General features: G+C 39.7%; 1 protein-coding gene across 1 annotated transcript in view; it reads left to right on the top strand.

Annotated features, from left to right (window-relative positions):
- Window positions 1–21019, top strand: part of PITPNC1 (phosphatidylinositol transfer protein cytoplasmic 1) — a gene marked incomplete at its 5' end in the record, with an annotated part of 82923 nt that overhangs the window by 34010 nt on the left and 27894 nt on the right. The window contains 4 exon segments of the mRNA XM_086473828.1: window positions 4312–4460; window positions 8740–8828; window positions 9259–9266; window positions 20903–20974. Of these exon segments, the coding sequence (XP_086329954.1) occupies window positions 4312–4460; window positions 8740–8828; window positions 9259–9266; window positions 20903–20974 (318 nt within the window).

The following is a 21019-nucleotide window of genomic DNA, read 5'->3' as shown; positions in this document are numbered from 1 at the left end:
TGACATAAACCTTGTTTCTCGTATGACTAAACTCCCAATAGGCAAACACCATCTGTCTGTTGAAGGAAAAGAAAAGTCACCACAGAGACGAGGTCTAACTCATTAGGAGTTGAGAAACATTGAGTCTGCTACAAAAGCTACACAGCAATATCCTTAGAAATCTCTAAACTCCACATTCAGTGCATTTGTTCGCTGAAGTTCTTCCTTCGATATTGAAGAAATTTTCCCCTGTTAAGCTGAAGAGTTTTCAAACAGCTTTCCTCCAGGGCCAAATTCAGATCAGGTGCCACTGAGTCAAATTTTACTGACTTCCTTGAAACAGTATAAGGTCTTGGAAAATTATCTTACAGCTATGAACACGGAGATTCGGATTGATAGAGCAGCATAAATAATAGTGCTCAGTTTACCCTTGCAGGAAAAATAAGTATTGTTTACTGCTGTAAAATGTTTATTAGGTGAAATTTCTCCACAGTATTGATAGGAACTTAGAAAAAGCTGTGACTTTTTTTCAGGCATTTAAATTTCAGCAAGTTCTAAAAGACACATTTTTGCTTTGGATTTTATTCATGTAAATACAAACATACACTTTTAAAAAAAGTTGTTTTATCTGAAATAATAGTTGTGTACTCTCTGGTTTACTAAAGTACTGTAATTTTGGAAGTTAACTCTTTTTTTCATCCTGCTGTGGAATGATACTAGAATTTTATAAACTAGATAAAACCAAATTAAGAGCAACGAAAGGAGCTAAGTTGACTGCTTTAAAGTATATGTAAGAGTGTGTTTCTTGTGCAGAATACAGCTGCTTTCTAGCAGGACTGCACAGTCATTTCGGTAGTTACGAAAGGTGGATATTTGCAGTGGACTGGTGTCAGATCTGTAGGTGTGGAAAGTCATTGCGTGGGGAGAGGTGAGTAGCAGCAGGACTCCTACAGAGGAGTTGTCCAGCACCAGTTGTGGTACTTTCAGTTTTCTTCAGCATCTCCCAAGTGAGAAGCGCCACACGGAGCTGCCTTGGATACCTTCTGTGAGATCCTCGGTATAACTGGAGTGTGTGATTGAGTCTCACTGGAGAAGCAGAACCTTTCTTGAAGCACTGACTGTGCAACATCTGTAAAGCAATTTCTACTTGACAACACTGATCATCATCTGAAGAGGCTGTGGGTGTGCAGCTTAGCCACTCTTAACCGTGTACTCGGACTGATTTACAGTCTTTGTAGTTTGATATTTTGCTAGCGTTTTATGGCAGTATGGGGCCATGAAAGAACAATCTCCATTAGCAAAGCATGTGGTGGTGTTACAGGTGGCTATCTCTGATTCATGATGCTGGAGCAAATGAATGCTTTAGTACGACCCCATTGTTAGTTGTCAGTGTGAGCATACATTCATCTTGATGTTTCTGAGGCAGTATTTCCAACAGAAGCTGAGATGTCTGTATCTGACCATTAAAACTGAGAGCAAAATTGCAAAGGACTACATGGGAGTAGAAAATCAAAGCAGACAGTGATGTGTGCAGTTAGGAAACACTTTCCAGAGATGTCCATGGCAACTAAAAGTCGTAGCTTTATGGGATAACAAAAATCTCGATAGAAATACCTGCTTTATGGCAAACAGTAATTCCTCTCCTCACCTAACCTTTTCATGTTCCATGGGCTATAAATTACTGATCTCATTCTTTCCATTAGAAAATAAGCACCTTATCACCTTTCCTCATGTCTAACATCTTTATCACTCCACAGGCAGTAAGCGTCTTTACTCTCAGGTGGTCTAATTGATACTTATCTCATTAAAGGCAAAGCATTTTTTCTTAACTTGCATTTGGCTTTGAAGTATGTTGCTTTGATTTCAGACCTGAAGAACAGCTTCATGTGCCTTGAAAGTTCTTTTTCCAGCTGTACTAGTTGATCAAATAAAATATGCTGCCTCTGTCCACAAACTTTGCCTTGCCTGTGTACCAATGCATTCCTTTTTTGTTAGTGAAAAAAGAGAAGACAATTTTTCACCAAACTAATTAAAAGGTATATGTGAGGACTGCAGCTGTTCAGAACCTTGAAGATTAGGACAAAATGTTCAAATATGATGAGACAGAAAAGAAAAGGATTTGGTAGAGAGTAAGTAGATAACTGGATTAGCAAGAAAAATAATCTTACAATTTATCTCTTAAATGGGGGGATTTTGTGTGAAAGAGGTACCAGAGATGAAAAAGCTGAATATATAGGCAGGAGGTAGTGCCAGCATCAAATTGTTTAAATAGCATTATTCTACCATTTTATTGAATGTCTCTGGAACATTTCTAGGTAATGAGAGAGTAGATTCTCCAAAGTTATATAGGATATAAGAGAAAAAATGATCAGTCTAATTAAACAAACAAATAAACCCCACAACACTAAAAAAAGCATCAATTCTCTCTAATTTTGAGTAGAAAGGAGAGGAAGAAACATTATATACTTAACACTGAAATTTCCAGGCTGTTGTAATTGGCATAGCCAGCACTTATGTAGAGATCTACTAATTTTTTTCAAATGCTGCAAGTGTCACACAATTAATTGACCTCGCCCATATGACATTTGCTAGTTTTATGACAACTATCTATTTATTTCCCCCCCCCCTAGTTCTGTTTACTAGTTCCAACAAGTTTTAAGAGTGGGTTATGTTCTTCACTGTGAGGAGATGTTTGAAGAGAAGTAATGGAAAAAAATCCACTGAAATTACCTAATTAGATTAGAGGAAAAGCAAATAGATCTCAGGTGCCTCGTCCTTCCCGTAGAGCACCCTTTTGCCCTTAAAGAACCTTTTTATAAACTTCAGGCATTTTTAGTACTTTGGAATTATCAGCTGAAAGGTGCTTTTTTGAAACAAATCATTTGCTTCACTGTTGTAGTGTGTGGCTGGCAAGGAAGGGGAGGTGTCCGTTCAGTGTTAGGAGGAGGGAAATCCCTGTCCCTTAAGCGAACGATCCAGCAAGATGCAAGTTCTAAATTTCTTACCTTCTTGTGGCATGCCTGCTGCAGGGGAATGACATGGGGTTATATGGAATTTAAGAACTTCTGTAGGGAGCCCTCCATGATCCTATTCCTTATCATTTTGTTTAGTAAGACTGTCTTGTTGGCAGCTGTTAATAAGGTCTGTGATGGTTTGGGGTTTTTTCCCCAGCTAATTGCTCTTTTGATTTGGGCTTTTTGGGCTTTTTAAAGTATGTGATAGGGTTCCTGTTTATAATATGTAATAACCACAGGAATCTCAGAGATTTTTGAGGTCAGACTGTCACTATTGTTTTGTTTGCTTATGCTGAGCTAGTACTTGGCAGCTTGTGTAGCAGCTCAGCCATTCTCTAACTTAACAGGTTGTTCTTCATATGTGAAGTGATTGATGTGATTGACGTGATTAGCATGTATATGCCTAAATAAATTACTCTGGGGGAGAGGGATCCAAATGGAGAAAACTGGATAGGTCCAAAGACAGTTTGTTGTAAGAACTGTGGTACATTCAAGAATGAGCAAAGGGCTTATGTGCGAATAAAATCTCAGATCAGAAAATGTATGGGAAAGTACAGTTTTACTCTGAAGTCATTGCTAACAAGAGTTCAAGGATGTATGTTTTGTTGTATTTCTCTGGAGGCAAAAGCCCTGGTGTAGATGCAGACATACTAAGAAAAACATCAGTTGCCGTACGACAGTTTATTTCTCTGTGATAGTAACGTTGGGTTGACCCGCCTGGGTTTTGGCTTCCTAAGTAACTCGGGAGCCTATAGAAAAAGGATTATTGAAGTGCTTAAAGTAATTTTAATAATATTGCCAAATCACTCATCTCAAACTTCTTTTTCGAAGGACTTAGAGTCTACGTGGGTTTTTGCTTAAAAGCTGGTGCTCCTATTTCTGTGAATCAGCAACAGATATCCTGAGTCCTTTTGCAGGGCTTCAGTGTTTGGCATCATGTTGGCATGACAGGAGACTTCTGCGTCCCACAGCACTTGGAGTTTACCTGCTGATTAAAATCCCCTTGCATGTCAGCACGTGGAAGCCATGGATTGATTGATTATTTATTCTTAACTTATATTCTTACAAATGCAGTCTAAAAATAAAGGACTGGCCCAGTTCTCTACGGGTTTGTTATTTTTTCCACATTGGCGCCCTGGACTTAATAAGATAATGGGAGAACCCTGACTCATAGGTCTAAATGAAGTTGCAAGATACTGTTTGTCGCCCTTGAACTACTTTTTATTTGCACATACCACTGTATCATTGTATGATGTTGGCTTTTGAATACATGTGTGTTACATAAAGCTAATACATTACTCTTGGTTTTGCTTTGCAGTACAGAATTGGACAGCTGTACATGATAAGCAAGCATAGCCATGAGCAGAGTGACCGAGGCGAAGGTGTGGAAGTGGTACAGAATGAACCCTATGAAGATCCAAACCATGGCAATGGTCAGCTAACAGAGAAACGGGTCTATCTCAACAGGCAAGTGCAATAAAACTGTTTCTCTCAGCATGGGCTGCATTAAAAATTTGCAAGGAATACCCCTTCCAGGCAATAGCCTTTCTGTTTCAAGCAGAGCACATTCCCATAAGTACATGTCACTTCCTGGTAGCTGCAGGAAGAAGGAAGGTGGGATAGATAGATCAGTGGCTGGAAATAGAGGGATTAGTTGTAGTTTCTTCTAGAGTATCTTTCCCAAGAGGAAGAATTGTAACTTGAAGTTAAGGATGTGCTGAACTTTGTTTTCTTTTACACTTAATTGTTTGTTGTTTTGTTTTCCAAAATTGGGGAGGGGGGGAGCTAAAAACAACAAACACCCCACCCCCCAAAAAAAACCAAACCGTTAAAATGGTTTAAGGGTTTCTCACCTTGTAATAACGTCACAAAGCCAGTATCCCATTTTTGGTGACAAGAGATTTGCCTCAGCAAAGTTACTCGACGTTATGGATGACCATTAGGCTTGTGCAATGATGACCTTCTGTACCAAAATAATAGGCTTAAAGACATGATGGAAAAAATTGCTTTTGTTTCTCTGAAGTTCCATCATTTCTTAAAGTGAAATATGTGTGTCTTCCTGTGGTGAAATTATACTGATGAGGATCAAAGTCTCCACACTCGCAGGCCAGAGATGTTTTTATACATATATATATGTATTTGTGTTTTATGAAATATACTGCTCACTCTATTTCCATTTTTACTACTGCTGATCTAATTGAGTATCAGTGCTTTTCTGAAGTTCTTCTATTCCCCTGGGCCTGTTTCGTTTTATTGAACTTCTGCTCTACAGCATTTCATAGGGGGCATAGAAACACTATAGCTATTGCTTCTACACTGCAAATTACTCCTCCACTGCAAACCTGACATATCTAACCTTAACTCAGGCTGAACTGATTCACCAGTGGTGTTGTGCGCGCACACACACACACAGGTCCAGTAATGTACATCTTGCCAACATTTAATATTATTGTGATTGTAACTCTGTTCTCTCACAGGCTAGATACAGGACTTGGGAAGAATCAATAACTGTGTTCCTGTTGCAGAGCTCCCAGAAGGTGTGGGGGTTTTAGTGTTTCTAGATTTTTCTTTCCTTCATGTTAAAAAGAGATAAGGCTTTAAGTGTTAGAGAGTATATTCAGAATTACCACTTCAGGGTAGTTCAGAATAACTGCAAGGACTTACAGCGGCCTCCCTGGACTTAAAGGGGGCCTGCAGGAAAGATGGGGAGGGACTCTTGATCAGGGAGTGCAGTGACAGGATGAGGGGTAACAGTTTCAAACTGAAAGAGGGGAGATTTAGATTAGATATTGGGAAAAAACTCTTCACTGTGAGGGTGGTGAGACACTGGAACAGGTTTCCCAGAGCAGCTGTGGCTGCCCCCTTCCTGGCAGTGCTCAAGGCCAGGCTGGATGGGGCTTGGAGCAACCTGGTCTAGTGGGAGGTGTCCGTGCCCATGGCGGGGGGTGGAAGTGGATGATCTTTAAGGTCCTTCCAACCCAAACCATTCTGTGATTCTATGACTGTGTCCTAGAAGGCGTGTGTAAGACATACTTGGGGAGCATGTAGTTTCTGGTAGCGCAGGCAATGGAACAAAGGATCTGTTGCCCAGAGACAGGTACAAACATTGGCAAAGAAGAACTGTGTGCCTACAACAACTTGGGAAGTTTACCTAAAGCTGTGGTGGATGTTTGAAGTCAGGCTCGCCAAGTTTAATGACAATTATGAATAAGTGATAATCATCCCCAGATTTGCTATTTGAATCTGGTTTTGGTGTCCCAATACCACCAGGTGTTGCAGTACTGTTAAAGCTTTGTGGAAAGGATCAGCAGGTTTTCAGGCAACTGTGGATTTTGCTGAGAGGCCAGGATCTCTCTGGAAGACTTCGCTCAAGGAGACATGCTGCCATACAAGATGTGCTGAAAATCTTCTCCTCTGCCTGCCTTCCTTGGGGAACAGGACTCCTTACAGGAGCACAGTTCTCTCCCTCATCTCTTCTTCTCCCAGGGTCCACTGCCCTAATAAACTTTGTAGCTTTGCTTCACTTTCTTTTGCTCTGGACTGCTCTCTCCTGAAGAAATTTGAGCTTACATATTTCAGCGATGGTTTCTTGGAAGGATTTGTGCATTAGTTTCATTTGTCTTTTCTTGCCTGCTAGTACTTTTATTCTTGCAGAGGGTCTTATTGCTTACCAATGGTTTCAGCTGGACTGCCTTTAGGAAACACTTCCTCCCTGTGTGCTGAAAGACTGAGCTTCAGCCAGCGAAGGAAGAAATTTAAAAAAAAAAATAAAATAAAATAAAAAAGAACGTGATCCACAGATACTTGTGCTGCTAAAATAGAAAATTGTATTTTCTTTCTCTGAGTGGACCCCCTGAACAATTCATCTGTGTCTCTGACTGTTACTTCCTGGCAGCTCTGAGTGTAATGTGCATTCTGCTCATAAAATTATTTGTTTTGGAGATCTGCCATACCAGCAAAGATAGGTAGACAGGCAAATATGCTAAAAAACAACAGTAACAAAAAAAAAAGTGCAAAATGAGCAGCTATATTTTAACAAAGACATTACTAGTAAAATTTTCTCGTGTCAGCGTAAGCCTTAGTTATATTTAGAATTGTTTGCTGCCTCTTCTCTCTTGCTGGAGCATTGTTTTCAGAAGCTGAAGGTCTGCATCCTCTGGTATTTATTATTTAGGCATCAGGGTAAAGTTTAGCAGGGGTAAGGGAGGGAGCAGAGAGGTAGTCATAAAAAGACACTGACAGAGGGTGACAAAAGAAACAAGATCTTGCACAGTGAAGTCTATTATGCAGTATGTAAAATGCTGCTTAAAAGACTGTGCGCAAGAAAGGTTTATGTAAAGAAAAGAATCTGGTTTTGAGCAATGTCATCAAAGAGCAAAAGTCAATGCACTTGACTTTGAATCTTTAGATAACATATGCATGTCTCCATTTTGCTTCTGGACAAATCCAATATTTACGTGTAGCCAGATCGTCCTTAAATAAGCCTTGATGATACAAACTCTGTGTTTTCCTCAGAAATTTGGTAATATGGAAAGTTAATTTATTTTCTGCACACAGTTATTTAAACATAACTGTTTCAAACGTTTACACTTGGAAAATTGAAGTTTGAAAGTGTCTGAGTCACTTCACTGAAGATCAGTCTTAGGCTGGGTGATCTGCTCGACACATCGCCGGACTAACGCAATTTTAACAGAGTCCCTGAAGTACAGTGCTATTTATGGTCTCCAAAGGTCTGCTTTCCTGTGAGCGGCTCGTACTGCGTCTTTGTTCCTGGCAGCTTCAGTGACTATAACTGGTGTCATTAAGAAAGGGTTGAAAGATGAATTACCATGAACCTGCCTTTTTAAAATGTATGTTTGTTCATCACTTCTTTGGTGCCCTATGTGACCAGGGTTCTGGAAATGATCCATGGTAAAGAAAATGCTCCCACTCTTCAATAGCATTATTTAATTACCCTTTAATGATCTTCCCTTGTGCTGTATCCGTGGCTTTCATTTCTTGTTCTGCTGCTGTTGTACCACCACGCTGGTAAGTTCTCTTGACAGATTAAGCTCTGAGTTATGACATCAGTTCCATTAATTCTCTTCACTTTTGTGATTTACTTTTTCCCCATCAGCAAAGTGGGGCTGATACTACCTACCAGCCTCACAGAGGTGTTTTGAGTGATTTGTTAATTTTAATACAAAAGCTTCCTACTCAGGAGTTGGTGTTGGTAGTGTGGGAAGAACTGCATGCTAGGTGAGTTGAACGTAAGGGTTTGAGTGCCAGCAGAGGATGTGGAGGAAGAAGAAATAGTCTTTAAGAAAAAATGATGGAATCGGGACTGAAACGAACTGCAATCACATATTTACTCGTGACCTCTTGTTAGAGAGTGCCTCCCTGTGGTTAAGGATACTGGGAGACACCTTGGATGGTCTAACCTGCTGAGTTCATCCATGACCAAAGGTTTGAGGCCATAGATTCTTGAAATCTGCAACCTCAGTGTAAATCTGATCAGAGGTTTTTGCACTGGCACCATATTGCTGACTTCGAGAGGGGAACGGTCAGACTTGGGTTTGTACATACTTGTGGAGAAAGCTGAGACAGAATGCAGAGTCATGAGATGAAAATAGTGCTGTGAAATCTAGGTATTGGTGTGTCCTGTGAGACACCTGTCCAATTATGAGCATGTTTGGATGTACCATCGTCTCTACAATACTCAGAAGTCATAAGATATTCTAATTTTATATTTTCTTTTTATTTCCAGCAAACTGCCTAGCTGGGCTAGAGCAGTTGTTCCCAAAATATTTTATGTTACAGAGAAGGCTTGGAATTATTATCCTTATACAATCACAGGTAAGGAATAAAGCAGAGATGATTACTGACTTGTACTTTTTGGATAGTTTAGCTTATCTTCAGAAGCTCCAAGTTATGTATCGAGCCAAGTTTCTTTAACAACTCCTGTTGAACTGCATATATTTTTCCATCTTCTATTGACTGATATCCGCAAATAAAGATTATAGAGTATGAATAGGTAAAAGCTAGAGTGTTGTGTCTATGCAACTTCTTCCTTGCAATGAAAACATCAGGTGCTTAGATGCTGTGCTGACTTGTACCCTTTCTTGTTTTAGCCAAATATAAATCAGCAGATTATCTGACACAATCTTTTTTATTATTAATGTATGTTTACTGTAAGGACCTTGCATCATTGTTTTATTTCACATTTCTTTTTTTTTTTCTTTTCCCTCATCATTCTTTTTTTTACAAATGGACAATTGGAAATCAGAATACACAGTAAGTTTTTTCTTCCTCTTTTTATTCTAAAAATAGAATAAAGCTGTAAAATATAGTAGTGGAATCGAAACTGATTCCTTCTTAATATAACCATTACATAATGCATTCAGTAGTGGAACTTTATTTTAGCTATTTGTTTAAGAAATTTAAGGTTAAATTTGAAGTGTTTCTGTGGGGATGCTGTAAATTATTTACCTTTTTTTATCACTTCAAAATATTTTCATATATTTTTAGTCACTGACTGTAAGAAAAGCTTCTGTAAAACAGGGCAAAGCTTTTAAGGTTCCAGTTATTACGTGGAGACATGAGAACTGATTTTATTTTATTTATTGTTTTATTAACTTATAAAATGCTCATCTCTGGTATAGTATCTGGGAAACTGTACAATCTGTAGACAAAATTAAACATATTCTGGGCACAGTGCCCAGCAAAATCAACTATTCCCTCTAGCAGAGCTAAGGCAAAATATAGCATATAAATCATGAGAAAAATTGTTTTAAATGTGCTGGCCTTGATAAGATACAGTGAGTTTTCAGCAACCCTTGGAAGATGAGGAGGAGATGGTGAGGAAGTTCCAGGTGAAAGGGGCCTTTCAGAAACTCCTGCCTTGATTTAGTTTGCACTTCTGACTGCAAATCAAACGTAACCCACTTGTTTTTCTTAACTCTGCAGTGCGCAAAATGTTTGTGCGGATTTTTTTTAAAACCAGTAAAGCATACAGAAAGGCAAAAGATTTTAATGTGATAGATGTGGAAGAGGAAAAAGTAAAGGGATTTAAAGGCTTAAATGTGAAAGCTGGAGACTTAGAGTTGAAACTGTGATGACCAGGTTTGAAAATCCAAAGTACCAAACTGTGTTTTTCCTGTAGATACTTACTACATACTCGGCTTTGTTTCGTGTTTAAAATTCATTTGATTGTCAGAGGAAGCCCATAGTGGACAGTAGTAACGAGGGGACAGATTCTCAGCTATTTTTTTTCAGAAGATTTCTTCGGTAGAGCCTATCACAGTTTACATTAATTAAGGGTCTACTCTTTGATAGCAGGTTTAATCTTAGGCTGGGAAGATGACATGTGCTATGTCGCGTTGATGTCTGTTACTTACGCTCTGTTGTATGGTTTTTCTTTAACCGAGAGTCAATTTGAATTTTTTAGTGTGATTTTTCTTCTTTAATTGAAAGAGACAAGCAGGAATGATTAAAGGGGTGGTAGCAGACAGAAATACATGTCTGAGTTTGAACTGCAATACATTATCAAAACTAAACAGCAATGCTGTACTCACAGAATTTGAATCGGGAGGTGATCTTTATCTAATCTGATGAGACGACACCTGGAACACATTTTGGTGAAGGTCTGTAGAAGTTATGCAGCTACAGAGATGTTCAAGTGCATCAGCAAAAATGATTGCAGGGTTAAAGAGTCTTGTAAAGAAAAATTAAATTTGATCTACAAATGTAGAAGGTAGGCGAAGCAGTCACTAAGTGACAGTATAACTGCCTATGGGAGTTGGGGACTAATTACTCACCATGGTGCAAGGAAACAGAACTAGAAATATTGGGATGAGATTAAGGAAACTGTATTTCAGACAAAAATCTAAAATATATTTTAATGGAGCTGATAGACTATGAAATTAGGGAAATGGAGAAAATGCCTTTGCCTCAAACTGTTGAATCTAGAAGAAAAATTTAAATATACCACTGGGAGTAATTCCTGTCCTTGTCTGGAATATTTCTCTAAATTTTTTTTTTTTGCATTCATTAGAGTATTCTGAAAGAAAGAATAAACCCACAGATGTTGCCCAAAATATGTAAGATAGCTTGGAAACCCTTTTCTTAAAGATAGTAAATGTCCTCCAAAGGGTCTGTGGGACATCCTAAGAGTTAAATTGAGCCTTATTTCAAGGAAAACTGATTCTAAAGGCAGGCCAATAATTGGATAAATAAAGCATAATCTTATTGAGTCAAGTACATACTGCTATGTAGTATGTCCACACCTTACTTAACCTGGTAAGTTCCGCTCTAAATAAAGAGCAAGGACCTTAAAAGCTCAGTAGTGTTATTTCAGTGTATGTTAGTGATTTGGAAGAGGATGTGAACAACAGGCTGAATTTTGCTGATAGTCTTAAGGTTTTTCAGTTGTAAAATACGAAGGCTATTGAGAAATTGCATTCAAGCACATACCCTAGTATTCAGAGATTCAATGCAGAATAATTTCATCAAGCTGGTTTTCCTGTGAAATATTACAGATTTTGTAAATATGATCTTCTTAAGAACCTGAAATTAGGACATCTTCTAAGAAAAAAAGCTCAGCAGGCATTGAAAATAATTTCCAGAATATTGTTCTCTGCAGTGGAAGTATAGAAAGCCAAGAGTGATTGGCTGCATGAAAACAGGAATGGAAATGAAGAGTGCCATGATGTTAGCACTCTATAACCTGGCTCCAGTTACGATGGTATCTCCTTTAAGGAACAGCATTTGTTACACAGCAAACCCCTAAATTTGACAGCAAACAGCAGGTCTACTAACCAAGTCTCAACAACCATATTAATAATACATAAAGCAAATTACACCCTCGAGATAATGAGCTTAACAGAACTATTGCACAAGTGATGCTTTTGTGGTGTGTCATATGTGAACTACTGTAACGTCAGGAGAGCATTTTAAACGCACACTGTGCTGTGTGTGGAGGAGGGCCTCATTAAAACAACAATACAAAAGACTTCCTATCAGGAAGATGAGACATGGGTGATGTCCCAAGAAATGCCGTATCAAAGCCTGAACTACTCCTTGCAGGCTTCCTGCTGACATTGAGAGGGAGGAGGAAGTAGGAAAAATACTTTGGAAGCTGAAGCCAAAGGAAGCCATCCAGATTTGGGGGTGCTATTTTGAGAATTAGATACTCCTACAAAGTTCAAACCTTTGTTGTAGTGGCTGGGGCATTACTTAAAAACTGTATGTGAGAGAGTCTCTTAAACTTAGAACAGAGTTGCTTTGGTTTTGATCTTGTAATTAGAAACCCGACAAGATACCTTGCTAAAATAAATGCTTAACTTTTATTTATAAGTTCATTTAATATTGTGATTAGGTTGATGTTAAGCTCATAAATTTCGGGTACTGTATTTGGGATACAGCTGAAGGAAGCCCTATAGAAGTAACTCCCAGGGATTCTGCTCTTCGAGTGATTACAGGACTTGGGTACTGGCGAGTGCCTCTTTGTCAAGCTACACGTGCCTTTTTCACTTGGAGGGTGGAGGAAAGATGCCTTGCAGCTCTCCACAAACGCTTACATGCCGGCTGATCACAGCATTTGCAAATACGTATCTTCAGTGTAAAATATTTATGCTGTTCTTAGATATGTGGACAAGAATGACTGAACTTTGAGGAGGCTTTCTGACTTTTCTCTCTGAGGTTGTCCAGCTAGATTAGAAATAATTAACTAGAAAGCCAACCTGTCTGTATTGCAAACCAAACGAAAAAAGGATTGCACAGAACTAAGTTTCTTTACCTGCACGGGGATATTGTTAGGCAATAAGCAGCACAGAGCAAATATCCATTTGACCTGTTCAAGGGATGGTTGAGATTCTGGACAAAAAGAGCCTCACCAAACAAATAATCAGATCACAAACGTGTGGTGACTAAACCATGGTACAAAAAATTCATGTGATTGAAGTACCCTGAAAGTGAGCCTAACAAATTTTAGCTATCAGGTTGGAGTACAAAGAGGTTAGGAAAAATACAAACAGAATTTAAACAAACTCTTCTGAGTTTGAAGGTGCAGTTCAGGTGTTTACTAGGGATGATTTCAAATAGTTTTGCTGTCTGATCTGAACAGCTTCAGTGTTGTTAGTAGTATTTCAGTTCTGGGGCTGAAATTTAAAACCAGCTGGATAATTTGTTTTAACGCCTAAATTATGGCCAATTGTTAGTTTCACAATTATATCAAGCAAAATAAACACTAAAACTGGTATGGTTCACTCTCTGCAAGGAGGAAGAGCATTCTTTCAACCTGCCAGTGTCTCAAATTACCTTAGAAATAGGATGTAAATTCAGAATATTTATGAAAAACGGTTATGGAACAGAAAGCAGGAGACAACGATTCCTTTGATGATGTATCACAATGACACTAATTCTTCTACAGCAAATGACTGAGGCAAATAAAATTATTTCATCTGGTATGTGTCAAGGCCCCAGAGCGATAGTTGCTAAATGTTCCATTATTGACCTGCTGGTTTCTGGTTACTTTTGAGAACAGGCATGTTTTGTGCCTCACTTAGTCAGCTGCCAGTTTATCCATGAAGCAAATTATCTGGAAGGAATGTTTTTGTAATTGTTATTTTTATAATGAGGTGATTTGAGAAGGAAAAAAAGTTGTTTCAGATCAGCATTGCAAGGAATCTGTAGAGTTTTTTCCCTCTGTTCTCTTCAACTGATTACCAGTGCTTGAAATTTGGATGTAACCCATCAGTCTTCAGTGCACAAATTATTCTCCAGCTTGAGCAGATCAAGAGTCTGCATGAAAAATGCAACAGAATCTGCATTGCAAGATTGGAGCCTAATACAAGATTGCTACCAAAATTCCTTCCCTCTCACTCCCCAGCTTAGAAGACAGGCTGACGGTGACATTGCTGCAGTAAAACTCACACTTGGTTCCTTTCGAGATTCCAGCAGAAGGAAGGACCTCTGTAGTATTTGTCAGAGACAAATAATATTATTTTAGAAAGCTGCAAACCTCCATTCTCATTTAACAGCTTAATCCCATCGAAACAGAGTAAATTGAACTGCTTGGGAGAATTCCCTTTTTCCACCACTGGCTTATTATAAAGCAATCCAAACCCCTCTCTGATTCATGGGACTGTCGTTTTCACTTGAGCACGCTGCTTCTCGCTTCTGTTCTTTCTCAGTGAGGAGGTTACTGTTCCCAGGTGTCAAAGGAGATCCTAAGGGAAGGCAAAGCCAGGGATAAGTGCTGAGTTTCGTAGTGGTTGGAGGCAACTTGCTAGTCGAATGTTTCATCTTCAAGTTATTGTGTGTAATACAACAAGCAGTGGGTTTCTCTCTGAGCTTGTTTCTGAGAGTTTAACTCCCTTGCTTATTTTCAAGCCCTTTTTTTGCGTTGCTCTTACTCTTTCCACTCAACAGCACTTTTTCTGCTCTTTGCCACCTTCCTGTGCTTATCTTGCTTTCCACATTCTCCTCTCTTTGAGTGAGTCACATCTTCCAAATTCTGCCATCACCCTGCCCAGCCCTTTCCGTCCATTCTCTTCCGACTTTGTCATCCTGATTGATGCTAGCTTGTGCAGTAAGTAACCTGTGTGGCAGAGCAGCTCTGTGTGCTCACATGCAGTGCTGTCTGGAGTATTCCGAAGGTAGTCAATAACGTGGTGGCCATTTTCCAAAAATCTTTGAATATTCAATTAAAGAAACTATCTTTGTTCTTTCTGTAAATAGCTGAAGGAAATACTGTAATTTGAAATATGCTGTAGAGACATCGCGATTTTATCTTCACATAATCTTCTTGCGTATGAACTGTAGAGACGTGTTGTTTATCCGTACCGTGTGGGATCGTGGCTTTTCTGCCGCATCCGGCTCTCTCTGCTCTGTCCTTGCCATTGTCCGCAGGCATTGGCCATCTTCCATGTTACATCCCTCCTCCTGTTCCGTCCATCCTTCTTGTTTATAAATGCCCCCTGTTGCTCCAGGGCTGGTGCATCTGTGTCTCTGCCCGTTCCCCCTCCTTGCCCCTTGCCGTGCTGGGCATCCCCTCCTGCCCCAGTAAGGCTGGGGACCCTCTGCTACCCCACAGTCCCCACTTCCCCTTCGTCCCTTCAGAAGTAGGGACTCCCTTTGTCTTTTCCAGGCTTTTGATCTTCAATGAAGAAATGCTGTTGTTACCCACTGACTACCAAAACAGTGCCCAAAAATTTTGAATTCAAAGGGTGTGGTATCTACCAGTTACCCTGTTAAAGAAATCTAATTTTGCTTGGCCAGCCTCACCTGACTATAGCAGTTACTGTGTTCTTTACCTCTAGGTTCCAGTGAGATTGCTCTGTAAAGGATCCAGTTCCACCTGTGTTGCCAAAATAATGTATATGTGACCATCTAAAAAACAAACAAAAAAATCAGTCTGAAAAGTGGTGAGAGATCAGAGAACACATTTACATGAAATGTCTGCCTCTCCAGGCTTTTATGTTAAGGTTTAGGGGAATATGCTTCTGCTGCTTAAAAAAAAAAAAGTGAGATTAATTTTTACTGTACAAAAATAACTCCCAAGGATTGTGGATTAATATTCACAAGGAGCAGGAGAAGTGAGGTGCAATGGTGATGAAGTCTCTAGCAGTTCTTTGAACATTCTGCAGAAAGAAACCAAAAGGAAAATGAAACTGGCTGGAACGGTGTTGAAACAGCACACACTCACACAGAGCAGGTTATGGGGGGTAAAGAAACCTCAGTTACCCTCTGTCCAACGTATTTACTGGCAACGACAGCAATTCCCGCAGCCACCTCGGGTGTGATTGCTATGCAAAGGTTATTTTTACAGTCCTCTCCATAAAACGATTGTAAAACACCATATGTGTTTGCCTGTCTCTTTAAGACTTTGGCAAGTGGTTTGGCATACTTCGGTCCTACCCTGTTCTTGTAAGTGTTGCTTATTGCTATGGCAACACTAATCAATCATCGTGCTAAAAATAGGCTTTTCATTTTTCAAGAGGTTATCTGTAGTGAATTGAAAATGCAACTGCGGTCTGTGTTTTCCGTATGCTGCTTTCATTTCACTTTATTTTAATCTGGCGATACCCATGCTGGTGTGTGCTGATTACTGTCACAGCCTCCCGTTGTTTCACTGGTTACTCTCTTGAGCCTTAAATCTCTCCTGGTTCTTCCAAAAGCGGTGCCCAATGTAGAAAGTTTAAGAAAACGAACAAAAACCCCCCAGAATATTCTCCTTATTTGTTTTTGAGTGTCACAGGTGTCCTGGGTTGCAATGAATTTTTGAGGCGTTTATAACACATCTAAAAAACCTGGAGGTGACAATATAAAAGACGCCTCCTTTGAGAGCTTTACACAAGGAAACCTGGTCCTCGAAGACACTAGGACTCTGAAGATTTTGTCCTATTATGTAGCATCTAAGTCTAATTTCAAGTTAAAGATTCAATTTGCCACCCTTTTTTTTTTTTTTTCCAAAGAGGAACCTCGCAAGCTGTAGAGATAGTGAAATGGAAAACTGGAACCGGTGCCCTGCGCATTCCTGTGCGTGCGCAGTCTATCGATCGGCTGCCAGGTTTGTGCTGGAAGAACACACGCCCCGGGGGAGGCAGAGCAGAGAGGGAGCGGTGCTTTGAAAAAAAATATCTCCTGAAAGGTTTAGTACCTACTATTCACTCCCAAGTTTGAGTCGGGCTGTTGCATAACAGTGTTAATCCCCGGCTAAGTAAATACGCAGCCACTTGAGGAGGGGGAAAAAACCCAACAACTTTTTGCATGATGAATAATAAAGTCTTTTGAATGATGCATAAACAGTTTTCTGGTTCTGCCAGAGCCCTCTGCCAATTAGTCAGAGTGCAGCTGATGAATCATGAGACACATTCTGTGAAATGTTCAAAAATTTGGACCCTGCTAAGTGTTTCTGAAAGCCAGTGAGACCCCCCACAGCTGCTAAAACAGTGGTTGCCAGTCAGTTGGGTTTCTGAGAGATGTATTTGCAATGGAGTACTTTTGGTGAATTTTAGTTTTCATTTGTGGTAAATTGAGGTTACTATTTATGATCTCAAATTAGATTGTTACAGTCATTGCCTTTATTCTAAATACAAGGAGAGGTTGATTTTTGATAGCTTTGTGCTATCAAAAAAAGACTTTCTGCTCTCTAATGAGGTGGCTTGAGGTAAACGACACAATTCTTCTACAATACTCTGAAGATCCTCAGTCTTTTCTTAATGTTCCTTTTTTGAAAGACAAGATTAGAAGATCTCTTTTTTTAATTAGAGTTTAGATTCTGGGTCACAGGAAACAACAACTTGATTCAAGCAGTGGCTGCTGAACTGCTACAGGCAGCCCAACGCAGCCGTAAGGTCAATACATGAAATGGCTGCATTTCAAAGTGTCATGACCTGACTCATTGCTGGGAAACTCTAGACAGTGATTGAAAATAGTAGATATTTTTTAATAGCAAGGTAAAGGGGAAATCTGGCACTTGGCTTGATTCAAAATTTCCTCTGAAACTGTGGCTTCAAACCAACAGCACAAAGGCTTTTCATATTTTGCATTTTTATCCTTTGCTGTACCTGAAACTGCGACCTACAAGTGACTATTTTGATGAATAAAAATATTTTTGAGTATTAAAAAGTGTGCTCCGTCCAACAACTCTTGAATTTCTATAGTTAGATCGTAAGTAAAGATGTTTTAATCAGAACCAGGGATGAGGAGCTGCTTTGGTAAGGGTGTTAGCTTTGTATTGGCTGTAAATGTGGAGGGTGCCGTCCTGAAGTGCCTTCTGTCACGGAGTTTTCAAACCTGACAGTTAGACCATGAGAGCAGCACCGGGTCCTGTGGTGGACCCTGCTGCTACTTAAAGATCTGAGAGAACTGCAGTGCCCGGAGCCGTTAAGGTCAGTACAGGCAGAGCAGTTTCCGACAGACCACTAGGCTCAGGCCATGTAACTTAAAACTTTGCGAACTCACAAAGCTCCAACCTACAAACTCCATCTGCTCAAGCATTATAGCCTTGATGACCCTTCCACTAGTGGTAGACCACTGATGTCATTCTGTTTTCTGTTTTTATCAATGCCTAGATTTTATTTGGGGGGTGTTGATTTCGTTTAATTTTGTAGCAAAGAACGTTAAATTGTGGTCCTCAAATCAGGAGGGTGGGTACTTCACACACACTAACACGTAAGTAAAACACGGTCTAGAGCAGTAACCTTGAACTGTGCAGGCACGATGCTGGTAAATGCTCTTTTCCCAACAACTGCTCTAAGCAATTAGTGTCCTAGATAGTGTAGCGTACATCTTTACCATTTTCAGTGGAAATGTTCCTAAAAGCTGTTATTCAGAGCTAAGCATCAAGTCCTCGGCAGTGCAGCGCCAGTTACTGCGTTCAGTAATCAGGTAACTGCTGATAGAACCAAATATTCATTGGCGGTTCTCCTCTTGTCCCCTCGAGGATGCTTCCCCACAGGATGCAGAGGTCTAGGTGGTTGTCAGCAAGAGCTCTGCACACCTGGGCTGTGACCCCTGCAGATAAACAGCTCTGTAAAATACAAGGCTACCATATACTCAATTTTTGGGATCGATAACCCATGTTTTTACTACTCTATCACCAATGTAGTTATTTTCCAAATGCTTTAAAAACTGTGCAGTTTTTAAAGATTTCTCTTGTTTGGTTATATACTTTTTTTTTTAAATCTGCTTTTCATAATCCACGTCCAGTAGTAATTTACTTTTCAACCCTCCATGTTCTCCTACAAACATGGAAAACAACTGCAACGTTAGTTTATGCTGTTTGAATACAAATCCTCTGAGTGACACCAGACGTTGGGTTAGGACATGCTGGCGTCCCTGTGTCTCCTGGATCATTCCCTATTTTTTGGTAACACCACATTTATAACTTTCCTTACTCTAGGAACATTTGATTATAGAATTTTTTTGATCAACCCCTTTTATCCATCTGTTCTTCTAGCTAACGTTAATATAGTTCAAGGATGGTCTTTCCACCTTGTGGTTAACTTTAGAGATACAAATGAGAACCTTATGGCAAACCTTGGCTTCTTTCTGTTTCTCTTTTTTTTTTTCCCCCCAACTTCTCTCCCTGTAGTGCCTCCTGTGCACCAAGGCTTTGCTTTACAGATGCCTTTGGATGTCTGTCAGAATAGGAGCAACACACTGAGACACATGGTGAAACCTCAGTTGAGAGAATATCTGGATTATTTTTTTTTCTGTTAATTTGTGTTACAAGATCCCCGTTTCCGACAGACTGCTTATAAATATTGTGTATTTTCAGCTGGCACTTCCTGAGCTGTATGCATAGGAAATGTTTAATTGCCCACAAAACAGAGGCAGCGGGAGCTAGCAGAGCTGTCTCTGAACTTGCCCCATCCTGCACTCCGCATACTGCGGATTTTTTTTTTTTTTTTTTTGCCTCCCACATATTCCCACAATGAACAGTTGCATTGAAACCCATAGATGTGCTACTCCACAGAGGTCTTGAACAAGAGGCAAAGCATTTGTAAGCTCTGAAGAGAAGCCTGTGCGCTCTGGGCAGCGGCAGCACCAACGCGTTACACAGGAGTATTTCAGTGCGTTAATGGAAAGGCAGTTGATCCAGAAGCCTTCCGTGGCACCCCAACCTTCTTCTGGCAAAGCTCTCTCACCCATTTTTTTCAGCAAGGATTGATTCTAGGTGTGGTTGTTGAACACGAGGTACCCTGTGGTCAGAAGCAGATTGAATGATGACTTGTGGGTGATATCCATGGAATCGGGCGGATATTTTCTGCAGTCTCAAAGGAGATCGGTTCTCTTTTCCGTTCTGTTGCGCTACAGCCGGCCGCCTAAATCAGCTCTTTGCTTAGTCATCAGCCCCTCCCTTAGAAGAACACCCCAAATTTTATCAAGTCCAAACTTGGACCAACAGCAGTGTGAGCACTGAGGCCTGATAATGTCTTCATTGTATAATCCGTGTGTGCAGCACATCAAGTAGTCATAGTCTTTACCAAGACACTTCACCACAGGGCATTAGTGATGCGTCACACAAGGAACTGGCACCTCAGTGTCACTGGCGGTTAATGCAGGAAAAGACTTGATGCCTAATAGTAAAGGTGCTGAACTCCTTCGGAGTTTGTTAGACAGCTACTCTGGCTGCCTGTCTGAAAAGCTGATTTGAAAGAACAACTGTGAAATGCTGAAGAAAAGCTATTTGAAATATTTTTTTCTACTGCAATTCTGTTGCCTAGTGTTATAAATTCTAGTCTTGATAAACCAACTAAATTAAGCAATCCACACAAAAATAAATTTATTCCCATGTAAACCACAGAAATATTATCTTTAGTAGAAAAACGTTTGTGCATTCTTAATTTTCTTGCATTATTATCTAAAGATTGATTTGGGTTTAGTATAAAGGAATTTCCACAGCAGCTCATAATCCGTTGTCATTCCATTAATAGGAAATTATGCTAAAATTTGTTTCTCACTGAAAATTTAAAAAAAGTCCTCACACATCAAAGCATTGTTGTCTGTTTGGTTAGCACCTGCAGCTAGTGAAGTGTCTGTGGATAATTTTGTGGGGGATAGACTGGTCTATGATGACAGATTTCTAGTTGCTTTTGAGATCTCGGTGAACTGAATTTATAACAAGACATTCAGGACATTTTACGGATAGCAAGCGTGAAAACTATTGAATCTAGTTATTCCAGAGTACTTGTACTAATTTATTTATACCTTCATTGGAGTATTCAACTTCTAGGTAAAATCTCTACATCCCTCCAGAATCATGAAAACCTTCGCTCTTGTGTTCCGAGTACTTTTACTCTTCCTTTTGAAGTAATCTAGAAAAAGTAAGAGAGCTGATACCGAATAGGATGTACTGAGTATGTCAGCTGATGAAGCAAGGCATATTTTTTGATGTCAAACGTGTTTTTCTTTTGTTGCAGTGTTCATTTTTGCCTAAATTCTCCATTCATATAGAGACAAAATACGAGGACAACAAAGGAAGCAATGACAGTGTAAGTATGATGGCTTTTGCAAAATTTGATTTGATCCTTTTAGTT

This window comes from Leptosomus discolor, chromosome 15, assembly GCF_034619465.1.
Source record: "Leptosomus discolor isolate bLepDis1 chromosome 15, bLepDis1.hap2, whole genome shotgun sequence".
NCBI classification, from domain to species: Eukaryota; Metazoa; Chordata; class Aves; order Leptosomiformes; family Leptosomidae; genus Leptosomus; species Leptosomus discolor.
Note: the sequence above shows the minus strand (reverse complement) of the source record. Positions and strands in the feature narration are given on the sequence as shown.